We start from the raw sequence: 19,998 nt of genomic DNA, 5'->3' as shown, positions 1-19,998 counted from the left end.
GTCATTGCCAACAAAGGGTATATAACAGAGTATTGATACACTTTTGTTATTGACCAAATGCTTATTTTCCACCATAATTTGCAAATAAATTCATTAAAAATCCTACAATGTGATTTTCTGGATAATTTTTTCTCATTTTGTCTGTCATAGTTGAAGTGTACCTATGATGAAAATTAACGGCATCTCTCATCTTTTTAAGAAGGGAGAACTTGCACAATTGGTGGCTGACTAAATAATTTTTTGCCCCACTGTATATACACTACCTTTTAAAAGTTTTAGAATACCTACTCATTCAAGGGTTTTTCTTTATTTGTACTATTTACTACATTATAGAATAATAGTAAAGACATCAAAACTATGAAAGAACACATATGGAATCATGTAGTAACCAAAAAAGTGTTCAACAAATCAAAATATATTTTATATTTGAGATTCTTCAAATAGCCACCCTTCGCCTTGATGACAGCTTTGCACATTCTTGGCATTCTTTCAACCAGCTTCACTAGGAATCCTTTTCCAACTGTCTTGAAGGAGTTCCCACATATGCTGAGCCCTTGTTGGCTGCGTTTCCTTCACTCTGCGGTCCAACTCATCCCAAACCATCTCAATTGGGTTGAGGTCGGGTGATTGTGGAGGCCAGGTCATCTGATGCAGCAGTCTGTCACTCTCCTTGGTCAAATAGCCCTTACACAGCCTGGAGGCGTGTTTTTTGTCATTGTCCTGAAAAACAATTGATAGTCCCACTAAGCCTAAAGCGGATGGGATGACGTATCACTGCAGAATGCTGTGGTAGCCATGCTGGTTAAGTGTGCCTTGAATTCTAAATAAATCACAGACAGTGTAACCAGCAAAGCACCCCACACCATCACACCTCCTCCATGCTTCACGTTGGGAACCACACATGGGAAGATCATCTGTTCACCTACTCTGCGTCTCACAAAGACAAGGTAGTTGGAACCAAAAATCTCAAATTTGGACTCATCAGACCGAAGGACAGATTTCCACCCGTCTAATGTCCATTGCTCATGTTTCTTGGCCCAAGCAAGTCTCTTCTTATTATTGGCGTCCTTTAGTAGTGGTTTCTTTGCAGCAATTCGAACACGAAGGCCTGATTCATGCTGTCTCCTCTGAACAGTTGATGTTGAGATGTGTCTGTTACTTGAACTCTGAAGCATTTATTTGGGCTGCAATCTGAGGTGCAGTTAACTCTATTGAACTTATTCTCTGCAGCAGAGGTAGCTGTGGGTCTTCCTTTCCTGTGGCGGTCCTCTAGAGATCCAGTTTCAACATAGAGCTTGATGGTTTTTGCGACTGCACTTGAAGAAACTTTTGAAGTTCTTGACATTTTCTGGATTGACTGACCTTCATGTCTTAAAGTAATGATGGACTGTCGTTTCTCTTGCTTATTTGAGCTGTTCTTGCCATAATATGGACTTGGTCTTTTACCAAATAGGGCTATCTTCTGTATACCACCCATACCTTGTCACAACACAACTGATTGACGAAACGCATTAACCTCTCTAGGGTATGTGGGACGCTATTGCAGAGCGCCAAATTCAAATACAGAAATACTCATTAAAAAAATTCAGAAAAGATACAACTATTTTACATACGTTTAAATATGAACTTCTTGTGAATCCAACCACAGTGTCAGATTTAAAAAATGCTTTACGGTGAAAGCATACCTTACAATTATTTGAGAACACAGCCCAGCAGACAAATCATTACAAACCAGCCAAGTAGAAGAACCAGCCAAGTAGAAGATTTACACAAGTCAGAAATAGAGATAAAATTAATCACTCACCTTTGATGATCTTCATATGATTGCACATTTATTCAATAAATGTTCATTTTGTTCGATAGTCTCTCTTTATATCCGAAAACCTCTGTTTTGTTCGCGTGTTTTCTTCAGTAATCCACAGGCTCAAACGCAATCACAACAGGCAGACAAAAATTGTATCTGTAAAGTTCATAGAAGCATGTCAAACGTTGTTTATATTCAATCCTCAGGTGTTTTTTTCACCTAAATAATCGATAATATTTCAACCGGACAATAACGTCGTCAATATAAAAGGTAAACAAAAAAGGCACTCTCTCTGTCGCGCGCATGAAAAAGCTCTGTGACACGGCAGGGTCCACTCATTCAGACTGCTCTTACTCCCTCATTTTTCAGAATACAAGCCTGAAACAATTTCTAAAGACTGTTGACATCTAGTGGAAGGCATAGGAACTGCAATTTGAGTCCTAAATCAATGGATACTGTAATGACATTGAATAGAAAAATCAATCCAACTTCCTGAATGGATTTTTCTCAGGTTTTCACCTGCCAAATCAGTTCTGTTATACTCACAGACATTATTTTAACAGTTTTCGAAACTTTAGAGCGTGTTCTTTAATTTGGGCACGCTTTTCATCCAAAATTCCAAATGCTGCCCCCTACCCTAGAGAAGTTAAGAAGGAAAGAAATTCCCCAAATTTAGCAGACACACTTATCCAGAGCAACTTAGTTTGTGCATTCATCTGAAGATGAAGATGAATGCACAGCTCGGTGGGACAACCACATATCACAGGCATAGTAAGTATACTTTTCCTCAATAAAGTAGCTATCAGCAAAATCAGAGTAGGAAAAGGGGGAAGGGGGGAGTCAAGTGCAAGTGTTGGTTCAGGAAAGTGTGGGGAGGGGGGGGACTCTGCTGTCCTAGCTTTAGGGGAAGCGGGTTCAACCATTGGGGTGCCAGGACAGAGAAGAGCTTGGATTGGGCTGAGGGGAGCTGCCCTCCTGTAGGGTGGACTTTCTCCAAGGTGGCATAGCAGTTCAGACGTCTTTTGTCCTCGTCTTGTCGTGTCCTGTATATATATATATATATTTACAACTTTTTCACATACATTTTATTTTTATTTTCCATCAACTCATCTTCAAAACACTCTCCTGCAACCCGCCTCACCAATGTATATTTATAAAAAAGTATTATTTACCTCAGATCTGTAATCCTCCAAGAAGCTAGCCAGAAACTCCAGGAGGCTGGCCTGAAACTAGCCAGAAGCTAATCCAGAAGCTAGTTCAGAAGCTAGTTGGCTCCTTTACTGGCAAGTCGTTGGTGTTCAGCTAACCACGGTTTGTGGTCATCGGCTATCCTTTGGTTCGAAAGTCTATCGCCAGTTCTGTACGGCGCAGCGCGGCTCGGAGCGGAGCATACCGGACCAATTTTTCTCTCCATGTCCCTGGATTTCGACTGCTCTCTGGACATTCATGCCCGGATCTCACAGCTAGCTAGCTGCTATCCGTGTGACTATCGGCCTTCGTCGATTCCGGAGCAAACATCAATTGTTCCGGAGCTAGCAAGCTCCGTCAATCACTCCTGAGTTCCATCAATCGCACCTGGGCTGCAGTCGCCTATCCGGACCCGGTTTGCTGCCTTCGCGGAGCCCCACCGGGCCTTCACAACTGGACTGCCGACGTTATCTACCCGAAGGAGTTATTCGGCTGGCTCCTCCGTCGCGACGTTACCTGAACGCCCATCTGCGGCCTGCTAACCGTTAGCTGTCTTACCGGCTGCTATCTGAATAGACAATCGGACAATTTTTTTTATTATTATTATTTTTTTTTAATTATTATTATTATGTTTTCTTCTTGGGCCTCTATAACTATATCTATTGTTTTTATTTTTGTTGTTGTGTGATTTGGATTGATCCCCTCTACCACACGGAACCCCACTAATCTACTGACGGAGCGCAGGAGGTGGCTAACAACAGACCTCCATCCTATGCTAGCTTGCTACCGATGCCCTGGCTAGCTGTCTAAATCACCAACCAACCTCTCCACTCACCGGACCCTTTTGATCACTCGACTAAGCATGCCTCTCCTTAATGTCAATATGTCTTGTCCATTTCTGTTCTGGTTAGTGTTTATTGGCTTATTTCACTGTAGAGCCTCTAGTCCTGCTCACTATACCTTATCCAACCTATTAGTTCCACCACCCACACATGCAATGACATCTCCTGGTTTCAACGATGTTTCTAGAGACAATATCTCTCTCTTCATCACTCAATACCTAGGTTTACCTCCACTGTATTCACATCCTACCATACATTTGTCTGTACATTATACCTTGATGCTATTTTATCGCCCCCAGAAACCTCCTTTTACTCTATGTTCCAGACGTTCTAGACGACCAATTCTCATAGCTTTTAGCCGTACCCTTATTCTACTCCTCCTATGTTCCTCTGGCGATGTAGAGGTGAATCCAGGCCCTGCAGTGCCTAGCTCCACTCCTATTCCCCAGGCGCTCTCTTTTGACGACTTCTGTAACCGTAATAGCCTTGGTTTCATGCATGTTAACATTAGAAGCCTCCTCCCTAAGTTTGTTCTATTCACTGCTTTAGCACACTCTGCCAACCCGGATGTTCTAGCTGTGTCTGAATCCTGGCTTAGGAAGACCACCAAAAACTCAGACATTTTAATTACAAACTACAACATTTTCAGACAAGATAGAACTGCCAAAGGGGGCGGTGTTGCAATCTACTGCAAAGATAGCCTGCAGAGTTCTGTCCTACTATCCAGGTCTGTACCCAAACAATTTGAACTTCTACTTTTAAAAATCCACCTCTCTAAAAACAAGTCTCTCACCGTTGCCGCCTGCTATAGACCACCCTCTGCCCCCAGCTGTGCTCTGGACACCATATGTGAACTGATTGCCCCCCATCTATCTTCAGAGTTCGTGCTGCTAGGCGACCTAAACTGGAACATGCTTAACACCCCAGCCATCCTACAATCTAAACTTGATGCCCTCAATCTCACACAAATAATCAATGAACCTACCAGGTACCTCCCCAAAACCTTAAACACGGGCACCCTCATAGATATCATCCTAACCAACTTCCCCTCTAAATACACCTCTGCTGTCTTCAACCAAGATCTCAGCGATCACTGCCTCATTGCCTGCATCCGTAATGGGTCAGCGGTGAAACGACCTCCACTCATCACTGTAAAACGGTCCCTGAAACACTTCTGCGAGCAGGCCTTTCTAATCGACCTGGCCGGGGTATCCTGGAAGGATATTGATCTCATCCCGTCAGTAGAGGATGCCTGGATATTTTTTTTAAATGCCTTCCTAACCATCTTAAATAAACATGCCCCATTTAAGAAATTTAGAACCAGGAACAGATATAGCCCTTGGTTCTCCCCAGACCTGACTGCCCTTAACCAACACAAAAACATCCTATGGCATTCTGCATTAGCATCGAACAGCCCCCGTGATATGCAGCTGTTCAGGGAAGCTAGAAATCATTATACACAGGCAGTTAGAAAAGCCAAGGCTAGCTTTTTCAAGCAGAAATTTGCTTCCTGCAACACTAACTCAAAAAAGTTCTGGGACACTGTAAAGTCCATGGAGAATAAGAACACCGCCTCCCAGCTGCCCACTGCACTGAAGATAGGAAACACTGTCACCACTGATAAATCCACCATAATTGAGAATTTCAATAAGCATTTTTCTACGGCTGGCCATGCTTTCCACCTGGCTACTCCTACCCCGGACAACAGCACTGCACCCCCAACAGCAACTCGCCCAAGCCTTCCCCATTTCTCCTTCTCCCAAATCCATTCAGCTGATGTTCTGAAAGAGCTGCAAAATCTGGACCCCTACAAATCAGCCGGGCTAGACAATCTGGACCCTTTCTTTCTAAAATTATCTGCCGAAATTGTTGCCACCCCTATTACTAGCCTGTTCAACCTCTCTTTCGTGTCGTCTGAGATTCCCAAAGATTGGAAAGCAGCTGCGGTCATCCCCCTCTTCAAAGGGGGGGACACTCTTGACCCAAACTGCTACAGACCTATATCTATCCTACCGTGCCTTTCTAAGGTCTTCGAAAGCCAAGTCAACAAACAGATTACCGACCATTTCGAATCTCACCATACCTTCTCTGCTATGCAATCCGGTTTCAGAGCTGGTCATGGGTGCACCTCAGCTCAAGGTCCTAAACGATATCTTAACCGCCATCGATAAGAAACATTACTGTGCAGCCGTATTCATTGATCTGGCCAAGGCTTTCGACTCTGTCAATCACCATATCCTCATCGGCAGACTCGACAGCCTTGGTTTCTCAAATGATTGCCTCGCCTGGTTCACCAACTACTTCTCTGATAGAGTTCAGTGTGTCAAATCGGAGGGTCTGCTGTCCGGACCTCTGGCAGTCTCTATGGGGGTGCCACAGGGTTCAATTCTTGGACCGACTCTCTTCTCTGTATACATCAATGAGGTCGCTCTTGCTGCTGGTGAGTCCCTGATCCACCTCTACGCAGACGACACCATTCTGTATACTTCCGGCCCTTCTTTGGACACTGTGTTAACAACCCTCCAGGCAAGCTTCAATGCCATACAACTCTCCTTCCGTGGCCTCCAATTGCTCTTAAATACAAGTAAAACTAAATGCATGCTCTTCAACCGATCGCTACCTTCACCTACCCGCCTGTCCAACATCACTACTCTGGACGGCTCTGACTTAGAATACGTGGACAACTACAAATACTTAGGTGTCTGGTTAGACTGTAAACACTCCTTCCAGACCCATATCAAACATCTCCAATCCAAAGTTAAATCTAGAATTGGCTTCCTATTTCGCAACAAAGCATCCTTCACTCATGCTGCCAAACATACCCTTGTAAAACTGACCATCCTACCAATCCTCGACTTTGGCGATGTCATTTACAAAATAGCCTCCAATACCCTACTCAACAAATTGGATGCAGTCTATCACAGTGCAATCCGTTTTATCACCAAAGCCCCATATACTACCCACCATTGCGACCTGTACGCTCTCGTTGGCTGGCCCTCGCTTCATACTCGTCGCCAAACCCACTGGCTCCATGTCATCTACAAGACCCTGCTAGGTAAAGTCCCCCCTTATCTCAGCTCGCTGGTCACCATAGCATCTCCCACCTGTAGCACACGCTCCAGCAGGTAAATCTCTCTAGTCACCCCCAAAACCAATTCTTTCTTTGGCCACCTCTCCTTCCAGTTCTCTGCTGCCAATGACTGGAACGAACTACAAAAATCTCTGAAACTGGAAACACTTATCTCCCTCACTAGCTTTAAGCACCAACTGTCAGAGCAGCTCACAGATTACTGCACCTGTACATAGCCCACCTATAATTTAGCCCAAACAACTACCTCTTTCCCAACTGTATTTAATTTTTATTTATTTATTTATTTTGCTCCTTTGCACCCCATTATTTTTTATTTCTACTTTGCACATTCTTCCATTGCAAAACGACCATTCCAGTATTTTACTTGCTATATTGTATTTACTTTGCCATCATGGCCTTTTTTGCCTTTACCTCCCTTCTCACCTCATTTGCTCACATTGTATATAGACTTGTTTATACTGCATTATTGACTGTATGTTTGTTTTTACTCCATGTGTAACTCTGTGTCGTTTTATCTGTCGAACTGCTTTGCTTTATCTTGGCCAGGTCGCAATTGTAAATGAGAACTTGTTCTCAACTTGCCTACCTGGTTAAATAAAGGTAAAATAAAATAAATAAATAAAAGGGTTGGGGTGGTCAAGAGACTAGAGGTGGCAGAACGGAGTGCTCCTGCCGGAAGCAGTAGCAGCAGCAACTGCAGTAACAACAACCAACAATAACAAAAGGATGGAAATAGTGTCAGGACCATCATGACAAGAGATGAGTCGTTCGGCGGCTTGAGGATGTCCTACTTCACCATTAATGGCAGCGTCCAATTTAATTTCAAAATACAGCTAGCTCTGAAGAACCTAGCAAGCTAAACTGGTTAAGCGCTAACTCACTAACATCACTAACAACTAATTCAATTATTGTCATCTTTTTTTTTTACAAATGTTTTACATTGATGGAACATATTTTTTACGCCATTATTATAGGCTTAGTCAAAAAAACAATCACAGATCTGAGTTATCTTGTTGCAGGTGTGTTGGACACAATGCAATAACTTAAAAGAAAAGAGAAACAAACACACTGCTCTTGTTATATTAATGCAATACATTTTGTATGCCATCATCTACACTGTAGATAGCTAAGCCTTATAGCCTACAAACTAGCTGGCACTAGTGCTGTCAAATAGTCCCACGTGTGCAATCAAGGGATGTGCTACTTTGATGAGTGAAGAACCTTAGCAAGCATGCATAGTGTTCGAAACAAACGACTGGATCCATAGATATAGAACAAAAATAATGAAAGACTGGGTCACGTCTCTGGCATGTATGAATTTACTTATCAAAATGAAAATATCAATGAAAATATGTAATTTCTATTCCAGTAAATGTGTGCTTTAGTATTGTTTTTTTGGCAGCTGTGGTATAATCAAATAACATTTTATTGGTGGCAGATGTTAATGCGAGTGTAGCGAAATGCTTGTGCTTCGAGGTCCGACAAGGCAGTAATATCTAACGAGTAATCTAACAAATTCACAACAATTACCTTATACACACAAATGTAAGGGATGAATAAGAATATGTACATATAAATATATGGATGAGCGATGGCTGTGCGGCATAGGCAAGATGCAGTAGATGGTATAGTGCAGTATATACATATGAGATGATTGATGTCGGATATGTAAACATAATTAAAGTGGTGTTATTTAAAGTGACTAATGATAGGCATAGGCAAGATGCAGTAGATGGTTTAGAACAGTATATACATATGAGATGAGTAATATAGGATATTTAAGGTGACTAGTGATACCTTTATTAAGTCCATTTATTAAAGTGGCCAGAGATTTGAGTCTGTATGTTGACAGCAGCCTCTCTATGTTAGTGGTGGCTGTTTAACAGTCTGATGGCCTTGAGAGAGAAGCTGTTTTTCAGTCTCTCGCTCCCAGGTTTGATGCACCTGTACTGACCTCTCCTTCTGTGGACCTATTGGGGCGGTAAGCAAATTGGTGTGTCTAGGTAAAAAGTACCAACTTTGACTTTTCTGTTTTAAAACGCCTGTGTTTCAGGTAGGGTGGAGGTGATATGCTTCTTGACTAGTCTCTCAAAGCACTTCATGATGACAGAAGTGAGTGCAATGGGGCAGTAGTCATTTAGTTCAGTTACCTTAGCTTTCTTGGGAACAGGAACAATGGTGGCCATCTTGAGGCATGTGGGGACAACAGACTTGGATAGGGATTGACTGAATATGTCCGTAAACACACCAGGCATCTGGTCTGCGCATGCTCTGAAGACGCGGCTATTGATGCCGTCTGGGCCGGCAGCCTTGCGAGGGTTAACACATTTTAAATGTTTTACTCACGTTGGCCACGGAGAAGGAGAGCCCACGGGCTTTGGTAGCGGGCCATGTCAGTGGCACTGTATTGTCCTCAAAGCGAGCAAAGAAGTTGTTTAATTTGTCTGGAAGCAAGACATTGATGTCTGCGATGGGGCTGGTTTTCTTTTTGTAATCCGTGATTGAATGTAGACCCTGCCACATACGTCTCCTGTTTGAGCCGTTGAATTGCGACACTACTTTGTCTCTATGCTAACGCTTTGCTTGTTTCATTGCCTTGCGGAAGGAATAGCTGTACTCTTTGTATTCGGTCATGTTTCTCTAGTCGCCATGCCATGTTTGAAAGCGGTGGTTTGCTCTTTCAGTTTTGCGTGAATGCTGCCATCAATCCACTGTTTCTGGTTAGGAAATGTTTTAAAAAGTCACAGTGGGACATCTCCGATGCACTTGCTAATAAACTCGGGCACAGAGTCATCGTATGCATCAATGTTTTTGTCTGAGGTTATCCAGAACATATCCCAATCCACGCGACCGAAGGAATCCTGAAGCGTGGAATCCGATTGGTCAGACCAGCGTTGGACGGACCTGAGCACGGGCGTTTCCTGTTTTAGTTTCTGTCTATAGGCTGGGAGCAATAAAATGGAGTCATGGTCAGATTTGCCGAAGGCAGGGCAGGACTTTGTATGCATCGCGGAAGTTAGAGTAGCAATGATCCAGAATGCTAGCAGCCCGTGTCACGCATTCGATATGGTGATAGAATTTAGGAAGTCTCGTTCGCAGGTTAGCTTTGTTAAAATCCCGGCTACAATAAATGCAGCCTCAGGATGTATGGTTTCCAGTTTACATAGAGTCCAGTGAAGTTCTTTCAGGGTCTACGAGGTGTCTGCTTGGGGGGGGATATACACGGCTGTGACTATAATCGAAGAGAATTCTCTTGGAAGATAATGCGGTCGGCATTGATTGTAAGGAGTTCTAGGTCAGGTGAACAAAAGGACTTAAGTTCCTGTATGTTGGTGTGATTACACCATGAGTCGTTAATCATACACCCCCTTCCCTTCTTCTTACCAGAGAGATATTTGTTTCTGTCGGCGTGATACATGAAGAAATCGGGTGCCTGTAACGACTCTGACAACATATCCTGAGTGAGCCATGTCTCTCTGGAAGGCAACTCGTGCCCTAATTTCGTCCACCTTGTTATCTAGAGATTGGACATGCTTGGGAGCGGTGGATGGTGTGCTCTCCTTCTGAGTGTGACCAGTTAACCGCTCCGGCTGCCTCTCCTGTTTTGGGTCGGCCTCCGGGATAAGATCCCATGTCCAGTGTGGAGGTCCGAACAAAGGATCCACTTCAGGAAAGTCATATTCTTGGTTGTAATGTTGGTAAGTTGTCAATACTTTTATATCCAATAGTTCTTCTCGGCTGTATGGAATAACACTTGAGATTTCCTGGTGATTTCCGGTGCTAACAATGTAAGAAATAATATATAAAAAAACAATCACTGCATAGTTTCCTAAGGACCTGAAGCGAGGCGACCATCTCTGTCCGTGCCACGTTGCAATCGTATACGCGGGATAAATCCCTCCACACTGTACATTACCTTGGAAAAAATTTACTCTGCGGAGGGACTCCACTCCGAATCGTCCCACTGTGTTGTCCATTATTCCTAAGGTAATGTACAGAATGTCGGCATTTATGCCTTACTTATACTATAGGGACTTTTTATAGCCTCTATACACTTTATTGTGTCTTAATTCTGCCCCTGTGCTGATGATGTCTCTTGGCCTGTGCTGTGGGTGGTGCTGACTGAGAGTCCATTATCCTCTGACCTTAGTACTGCAGCTGGTCTGAGAGCCACACCCGATCGTGTGTGTGTGTGTGTGTGAGAGAGAGTGTGAGTGAGAACCACACTTTCCTGTCTGGGCCCAGTGAGATTGAAGTAGAGAGTGTTTAAATTTAGCAGCCCCAGATCCCTATAGGATTACAGCACACACAGCTGAGAAACAAAACTTACAACACACACAGGGTGTTGCCACAGTAGCCTATATACAGTACTGGATGTTTTAGTAGGCTATAAAATACTTTTGGGTGTGTCCGTCTGTCTGTCTCTCAGTCATTGTTGATGTGTGTAGACTACTTTAGAAACATACAGTATATACCTTTAAAACACTGACTGGTTCCTTTTCCTGTCTTACCATAGACTCCCACACGGTGCTTAATGGGAACCACCAGCCTGCCCCCCATGAGAGGACCCGTTCCGGCTCTGGCCCACACCCAGGCCCCCTGACCAGCACCATAGAGAGGGACCTCCAGGACATCATGGACTCTCTGGTGATGGATGACCCCCAGTCCTCCGGGAAGCTGGCCCACCACCCCATCCCTCAGTCCGCCCTTTCCCCCATGCTGAATGGGGGAGGACGTTTCCTGCTCTACCCTCCCACCAGCCCTGGGGCCATGTCCATGGGCTCCAGCTATGAGAACGCCTCCCCGCCCGGCCCCTTCTCCCCGCTCTCCTCTCCTCTGTCGGCTGCCAGTAGTGATGCTTTCCCGGGGCCTGATACTCCTCCAGTGCCTGCCCGCTCCTCCAGCTACACCCTCACCACCCAGACCCCTGTCACCCAGCCACGTACCACCCCTCCTGGGGGCTACAGTGGACCTGCTGATGTGCAGAGGGTCCCGGAGAGCCCCAGGCCTCTGAGGAGGTCCCTAGCGGAGTCCTTGCCAAGCCCCACTGCTTCCCGTAGAGGTGTGGGTCAGGACAGCCCAGTAGGCAGTTCAGAGACTCCTAAAGCAGTACATGGACCATCCCACATCCCAGTCTCCAGCGGCAGACTAAACTCTAAGTTCTCTGGATGTCAGGCATCCACGGCCCCCTCCAGCCCTAGGGTGAGGGTGGGTGGCTTAGGCTCTCGTCCACCCAGCCCCCAGCACCTCTTCCAGGCCCAGTCCCACACAGACAGCCCTCAGCAGACACGTAGGACCCCAGAGCCCTCTGGACCCTCCAGCCTGAGGGAGCTACCCCCTCCCAGCCCCTCCATGTCTCGTAGAGGGGCTTCTCCAGCACAGGGCTCCCTCCAGGATAGGGGGCTGCGAGCCAGGAGTCCCTCTCCCACCTCCGGGGGAGGCAGGCAGCAGAAGGGCAGCCCGGGTATCGCCATGACACCAGCCTTGGGATCTCTGTCTGTGTCTGGGACAGGAACTGGGCCCTCTCCTCTCACAAGCCCCCAGGGACAGAGGAAGAAGTCTGGTAGTGCTGGGGCCACCAGGGACCCAGCTGGAGTATCTAGGGACCCCAAGGGGCCTATACGGCCCCGGACCCGGGAACGCAAGAACAGCATCTCAGAGATCAGTGACAACGAGGATGAGCTGCTGGAGTACCACCGCTGGCAGAGAGAGGAGAGACTCCGCGAGCAGGAGATGGAGAAGCTGGTGAGTATTCAGGTGTGTGTGTGTGTGTGTGTGTGTGTGTGTGTGTGTGTGTGTAGGTGGGCGGCTATATGTGCTCAGAGGAGTGGAGTTCTATAAAGAGGGGGTGGTGTCTATATGTGCTGGGTGGGTGTTCCAGTCTAGAGGAAGCTTGCCTTGAAATTGACTGCTGCTCCCTCACTCCTGTGTTGGGTATATATAGCAGTCAGGGAGACACCCACGCCCTCAACACATGGACTTTCAGACTCCCTAAGGAATTTACACAAGCATGTCACTCTGATTGCATCCCAAATTACACCCTATTCCCTACAGTGGGCTCCAAAATTACTGGCACCCCTGACTGGCAATGCACAAACAATACTTTAAAAAAGATAAACAAGATAATTACAGAGAGAAACTCAAAATACCAACATGTGAGAAATAGTGTACTTTATTGATGTTTCAATGGAATCCACCAAAATAATTTATTGATTTAATTAAACATCTATGTCCTCTAAATCAAGGTCTCACAATTAATGGCACTCTTAAAGATTATTGTAAACATCTATCAACATTATTGTAAATTGTAAACATCTACCAAAAGTGGAATTAAATTCCACTTATTTATGTTTATCTTAGTCTGTTTCACTAGGGTATACAAATAAGGTAACTTGCATGCAATATCCCTTCAACATCCAACACCATGAAGAAAACAAAAGAACTGGCAGTTCAAAAGAGACCGATGGCTGTAGACCTTCATAAATCTGGTAGTGGCTTCAAGAAGATCCACAAATGATTGAATATACCACTGAGCCCTGTCAGGGCAATTATTTAAAAAAATCTAAAGATAAGGAACAGTTGAGAACCTCACGGGTAGAGGACACAAGGATAGGGAGGAGGATGGTGAGAGAAGCAACAAAATCCCCAAGATTCACTGTGAAAGAATTGCAGGCCTTGGTGGCGTCTTGGGGTCACCAGGTTTCAAAAAGCACCATCAGATAGGCTCTTTGGAAGGGTTGCCAGAAGAAAGCCCTTTCTGGCCCCAAGACACAGACAGACGCAAGCGCTTGGAGTTTCCTAAACGTCATTTAAATTATGACCGGAAGAAGGTGATCTGGTCAGATGAGACGTTTTGGTCAGATACAGCATCGGCATGTTTGGCATCGAAACAGAGATGCATTCAAGGAGAGGCACCTCATACCCACTGTGAAATATGGTGGTGGGTCAGTGATGTTTTGGGGCTGTTTAAATTCCAGATCTCCAGGGGCACTGATTAAGATTGATGGCATAATTAATACCACCAAGTACCAGTCAATTTTGGCCGACAATCAGGTTGGCTCTGCCAGAAGGCTGTGACTTGGACGTAGGTGGACTTTCCAACAAGACAATGACCCCGAACATACCTCAAGATCCACACAGAAATGGTTCTGTGTCAACAAAATTAATGTTCTGCCATGGTCATCTCAGTCGCCGGACCTCAATCCAATCGAAAAACCTGTGGGCTGAGTTGAAGAGGGCAGTTAATAAGTGCAAACCCAAAAATGGGAAGGATCTTGAAAGGATCTGAATAGAGAAAGGGTCCAAAACCCCTCCAAATGTGTTCCTTAACCTTGTCAAACATTACAGGAATGACCTTTATCCTTGCCAGAGGTGGTTGCACTGAGTACTAAATGAGGAGTGCCAATAATTATGAATCCTTGATTTTGGTGAAATTTATTTTGTATTAAATAATTGTGTGATTTTGGTTGGTTCCATTGAAAAATGTATAAAGTACAGTATTTCTCACATGTTGATATTTTGAGTTTATCTCTATAATTGTATTGTTTATATTTTTTTAAGTATTGTTTGTGCATTGCCAGTAATTTTGGAGCCCACTGTATATAGTGCACTACTTTGGACCAGAGTTCTATGGGCCCTGGTCAAAGGTAGCTCACTTTCAGGGAATAGGGTGCCATTTGGGGCACACACCTCTGACTGAGCCCAGGGGCAGGGTGGCTCAGTCACCATGCAAACACACACACACACACATACGCACACGCGCGCGCACGCACGTACGTACGTAGCTCAGGGATCTGGGTTCATGCTCCTGGCAGATAGCAGCTGATGAGACCACACTGGGGACACACACACACACACACACACACACACACACACACACAGGGGGGGGGGGGGACGCTATTTCTGGAGCCAAAAAGTCTCTGGGAACAAACAGGACAGTTATTGACAGCATTTTGCAATAAGCAAGGGAGAGAGCCAGAGAGGGGGCAGAGTGTTAGCATGTATGGAAGAAAGGTCAGTGTGGTCAGAGTTGGGAGGGAATGTGTCAGGGGCCTCATTTATAAACTTTGCATACGTACAAAATATACCCCAAAACTTGCATGTGTCAATATTCACGCAAAAGTTGGCATTTATAAAAAACTGAACTTGACATGAGAAAGTGCTTATCTTACCACAAACTTTAGACAATGCGTACACACTATCTAGTGGTTGAAGTTTTGCATTACAAGCATGTATTTTGTGAAAATAGGTTATATGATGAAACCCTTATGCATAAAAAAGGAAAATATAGTAACAAGATGCAAACATTTGCCATTAGCAAAATGAGCTAAAATCTTTTTCTTTTTTCTTTGCAATCTAAAATAATTACAAATAGGAATATATTTCATATGAATGTATTTCATTTCCATTAACATTTACAGAATAAATTCCTCACCTTTTCTTTTCTGACTGTGATGGTTTCAAATAAAATAATACAGTGGGGCAAAAAAGTATTGGTCAGCCACCAATTGTGCAAGTTCTCCCACTTAAAAAGATGAGAGAGGCCTGTAATTTTCCTCATAGGTACACTTCAACCATGACAGACAAAATTAGAAGAAAAAAAATCCAGAAAATCACATTGTAGGATTTTTTTATGTATTTATTTGCAAATTATGGTGGAAAATAAGTATTTGGTCTCCTACAAACAAGCAAGATTTCTGGCTCTCACAGACCTGTAACTTCGTCTTTAAGAGGCTCCTCTGTCCTCCACTCGTAAACTGTATTAATGGCACCTGTTTGAACTTGTTATCAGTATAAAATACACCTGTCCACAACCTCAAACAGTCACACTCTCAACTCCACTATGGCCAAGACCAAAGAGCTGTCAAAGGACACCAGAAAACACAATTGTAGACCTGCACCAGGCTGGGAAGACTGAATCTGCAATAGGTAAGCAGCTTGGTTTGAAGAAATCAAATGTGGGAGTAATTATTAGGAAATGGAAGACATACAAGACCACTGATAATCTCCCTCGATCTGGGGCTCCACACAAGATCTCAACCCGTGGGGTCAAAATGATCACAAGAACGGTGAGCAAAAATCCCAGAACCACACGGGGGGACCTAGTGAATGACCTGCAGAGAGCTGGGACCAAAGTAACAAAGCCTACCATCAGTAACACACTACGCCGCCAGGGACTCAAATCCTGCAGTGCCAGATGTGTCCCCCTGCTTAAGTGGCAGGGTAGCCTAGTGGTTAGAGCATTGGACTTGTAACCGGAAGGTTGCAAGTTCAAACCCCCGAGCTGACAAGGTACAAATCTGTCGTTCTGCCCCTGAACAGGCAGTTAACCCACTGTTCCTAGGCCGTCATTGAAAATAAGAATTTGTTCTTAACTGACTTGCCTGGTTAAATAAAGGTAAAATAAAAAAATAAAAAGCCAGTACATGTCCAGGCCCGTCTGAAGTTTGCTAGAGAGCATTTGGATGATCCAGAAGAAGATTGGGAGAATGTCATATGGTCAGATGAAACCAAAATATAACTTTTTGGTAAAAACTCAACTCGTCGTGTTTGGAGGACAAAGAATGCTGAGTTGCATCCAAAGAACACCATAGCTACTGTGAGGCATGGGGGTGGAAACATCATGCTTTGGGGCTGTTTTTCTGCAAAGGGACCAGGACGACTGATCCGTGTAAATGAAAGAATGAATGGGGGCCATGTATTGTGAGATTTTGAGTGAAAACCTCCTTCCATCAGCAAGGGCATTGAAGATGAAACGTGGCTGGGTCTTTCAGCATGACAATGATCCCAAACACACCGCCTGGGCAACGAAGGAGTGGCTTCGTAAGAAGCATTTCAAGGTCCTGGAGTGGCCTAGCCAGTCTCCAGATCTCAACCCCATAGAAAATCTTTGGAAGGAGTTGAAAGTCCGTGTTGCCCAGCAACAGCCCCAAAACATCACTGCTCTAGAGGAGATCTGCATGGAGGAATGGGCCAAAATACCAGCAACAGTGTGTGAAAACCTTGTGAAGAATTACAGAAAATGTTTGACCTCTGTCATTGCCAAAAAAGGGTATATAACAAAGTATTGAGAAACTTTTGTTATTGACAAAATACTTATTTTCCACCATAATTTGCAAATTAATTAATTAAAAATCCTACAATGTGATTTTCTGGATAATTTTTTCTCATTTTGTCTGTCATAGTTGAAGTGATGAAAATTACAGGCCTCTCATCTTTTTAAGTGGGAGAACTTGCACAATTGGTGGCTGACTAAATACTTTTTTGCCCCACTGTAAATTATAATACAATTGTATTTGTCACCAAGACACATGCGCCAAATACAACAGGTGTAGACTTTATGGTGTACTTACGAACTTACAAACTCTTCCCAACAGAGTTAAAAATAAGAAAAATAGAAATTATAACACGAGGAATAAAATACTAAACAGTGATGCAGTCAGTCAAGATGCTCTTAATGGTGCAACTGTGGAACTTTTTGAGGATCTGAGGGCCCATGTCAAATCTTTTCAGCCTTCTGAGAGGGAAGTGGCGCTGTCGTGCTCTCTACAAGACTGTATGGGTGTTTGTGGGCCATGTTAAGTCCTTAGTGATGTCCCAATGACACAAAAACCACAATATCAACAATTACTCCGATCACAATTGAATCAGAGAGGCCAACATTGGAATAGTATTCAAATCTATTTTTCATGTACATAGATTTTAAAAAAGCCTATGTGCATATTGGCTACATGTCCAAACCAATGACATGAGGGAGTTACTAGAAAATGTAGCCAAACTTTAATGAGGCATTTAATTACATAAAAATAGGCTAAATAGCATTTTGAAATGATTTAACCATGCATTTAATTACATAAAAATAGGCTAAATAGCATTTTGAAATGATTTAACCATGCATTTAATTACATAAAAATAGGCTAAATAGCATTTTGAAATGATTTAACCATGCATTTAATTACATAAAAATAGGCTAAATAGCATTTTGAAATGATTTAACCATGCATTTAATTACATAAAAATAGGCTAAATAGCATTTTGAAATGATTTAACCATGCATTTAATTACATAAAAATAGGCTAAATAGCATTTTGAAATGATTTAACCATGCATTTAATTACATAAAAATAGGCTAAATAGCATTTTGAAATGATTTAACCATGCATTTAATTACATAAAAATAGGCTAAATAGCATTTTGAAATGATTTAACCATGCATTTAATTACATAAAAATAGGCTAAATAGCATTTTGAAATGATTTAACCATGCATTTAATTACATAAAAATAGGCTAAATAGCATTTTGAAATGATTTAACCATGCATTTAATTACATAAAAATAGGCTAAATAGCATTTTGAAATGATTTAACCATGCATTTAATTACATAAAAATAGGCTAAATAGCATTTTGAAATGATTTAACCATGCATTTAATTGTTTCAAACCTGGACATTTTATGTCATTTTATGAAGCATGTCTTACTTTGTTTCAAAATAACCTAGCTTAGCCAAAATATGACCATGGAAATGTTGAGGGATTTATTTTATAAACATGCTATTGAAACAAGCATTTAATTTCTAACAGATAAAAATGGCATCTTTTTAGCATTCATGGATAGCATACAGCCATGTGTGTATTGTTGAGCTTATAATATAAGGAAATACAACTTTATCAACATTGTAAGCTAAATGGTCAGCCTCATAGCTTTTTAAAAATGGTTTATGTGCAGTGGTTGTATGCCATCCCAGATCTGTTCGAGTCTGTTTTGTACCGTAGACATATTTTTCATCTTCCCAGGGAAGTAGGACGCTCTTAAAATGTCATATAATGTTATATTGCAATATTTTATAGGCTACTAAGGGTGGCCAACAATCCTCCAGGAGAGCCTTAAAAGGGGAGTGTTGTATTTTCAGATATGCAAAAAGCCAATAGGCAGAGTGTATACACATTTTTGTCTGGTTCTCTATGGTAGAAAAAGATAGTAATGCTTTTTATTTTGTAATGTGGCATCCTTGAATCATACAATGTTGTAAAAATGGTGTTAGAGACTTCAATAAATCTGTAAAAAAAATCTGTTCTACAACCCTGTAGGCTATCAGTCCTACCACTATTGTGTTGTCAGCAAACATGAAGATGGTGTTGGAGTCGTGCGTGGCCACACAGTCGTGGGTGAACAGGGAGTTCATGAGGGGATTAAGCACACACCCCTGAGGGACCCCCGTGTTGATGGTCAGCGTGGCGGAGGTGTTGTTGCCTATCCTCACCACCTGCTGTCAGGATGTCCATGATCCAGTTGCAGAGGGAAGTGTGAACCTCAACACTGGGTCCCCTCCGGGGTGCGTGCTTAGTCCCCTCCTGTACTCCCTGTTCACCCACGACTGTGTGGCCAAGCACGACTCCAACACCATCATTAAGTTGCTGAAGACACAAAGGTGGTAAGCTTGATCACTGACAACAATGAGATAGCCTGTAGGTATTAGGTCAGAGACCTGGCAGTGTGGTGCCAGGACAACAACGTGAGTAAGACAAAGGAGATGATCTTGGACTACAGGAAAAGGAGGGCCGAACACACCCAATTCACATTGACAGGGTTGTAGTGGAGCGGGTCGCCTTTTCCCCCTCAGGGGACAGAAAAGATTTGGCATGGGTCCCCAGATCCTCAAAAAGTTATACAGCTGCACCTTTGAGAGAAACTGTTTTCGGCATCCGACCGTAAGACGCTACAGAGGGTAGTGCGTACAGCCTAGTACATCACTGGGGCCAAGCTTCCTGCTATCCAGGACCTACTGCATATATTAGGCGGTGTCAGAGGAAGGCACAAAAAATTGTCAAAGATTCCAGTCCCCCAAGTCATAGACTGTTCTTTGCTACCGCAAGGCAAGCGGTACTGGAGCGCCAAGTCTATGTCCAAAAGGCTCCTTAACAGCTTCTAACCACAAGCTGTAAGACTGCTGAACAATTAATCAAATGGCCACCCAGACTATTTGCACTGACACCCCCCCCCACTTCTTTTTACACTGAGAGAAATAATTAAATAATCATTTGATTTAATGGCATAATTGCGTCATTTTCCCCC

General features: G+C 43.4%; 1 protein-coding gene across 9 annotated transcripts in view; it reads left to right on the top strand.

Annotated features, from left to right (window-relative positions):
- The window catches only part of phldb1a (pleckstrin homology-like domain, family B, member 1a), an 84,730-nt gene that overhangs the window by 27,024 nt on the left and 37,708 nt on the right, over positions 1–19,998 (top strand). For all 9 annotated transcript variants that reach the window (XM_020464648.2, XM_031808123.1, XM_020464647.2 and 6 more), the window contains one exon: positions 11,442–12,670. In XM_020464648.2, coding sequence (XP_020320237.1) covers positions 11,442–12,670 — 1,229 coding nt within the window. The remainder of the gene's footprint in view (positions 1–11,441; positions 12,671–19,998) is intronic.

The sequence above is a fragment of the Oncorhynchus kisutch genome, linkage group LG28 (assembly GCF_002021735.2).
Source record: "Oncorhynchus kisutch isolate 150728-3 linkage group LG28, Okis_V2, whole genome shotgun sequence".
Taxonomy (NCBI): Eukaryota; Metazoa; Chordata; class Actinopteri; order Salmoniformes; family Salmonidae; genus Oncorhynchus; species Oncorhynchus kisutch.
The sequence above is the reverse complement of the archived record's forward strand: the minus strand, read 5'-3'. Positions and strand labels throughout refer to the sequence as shown.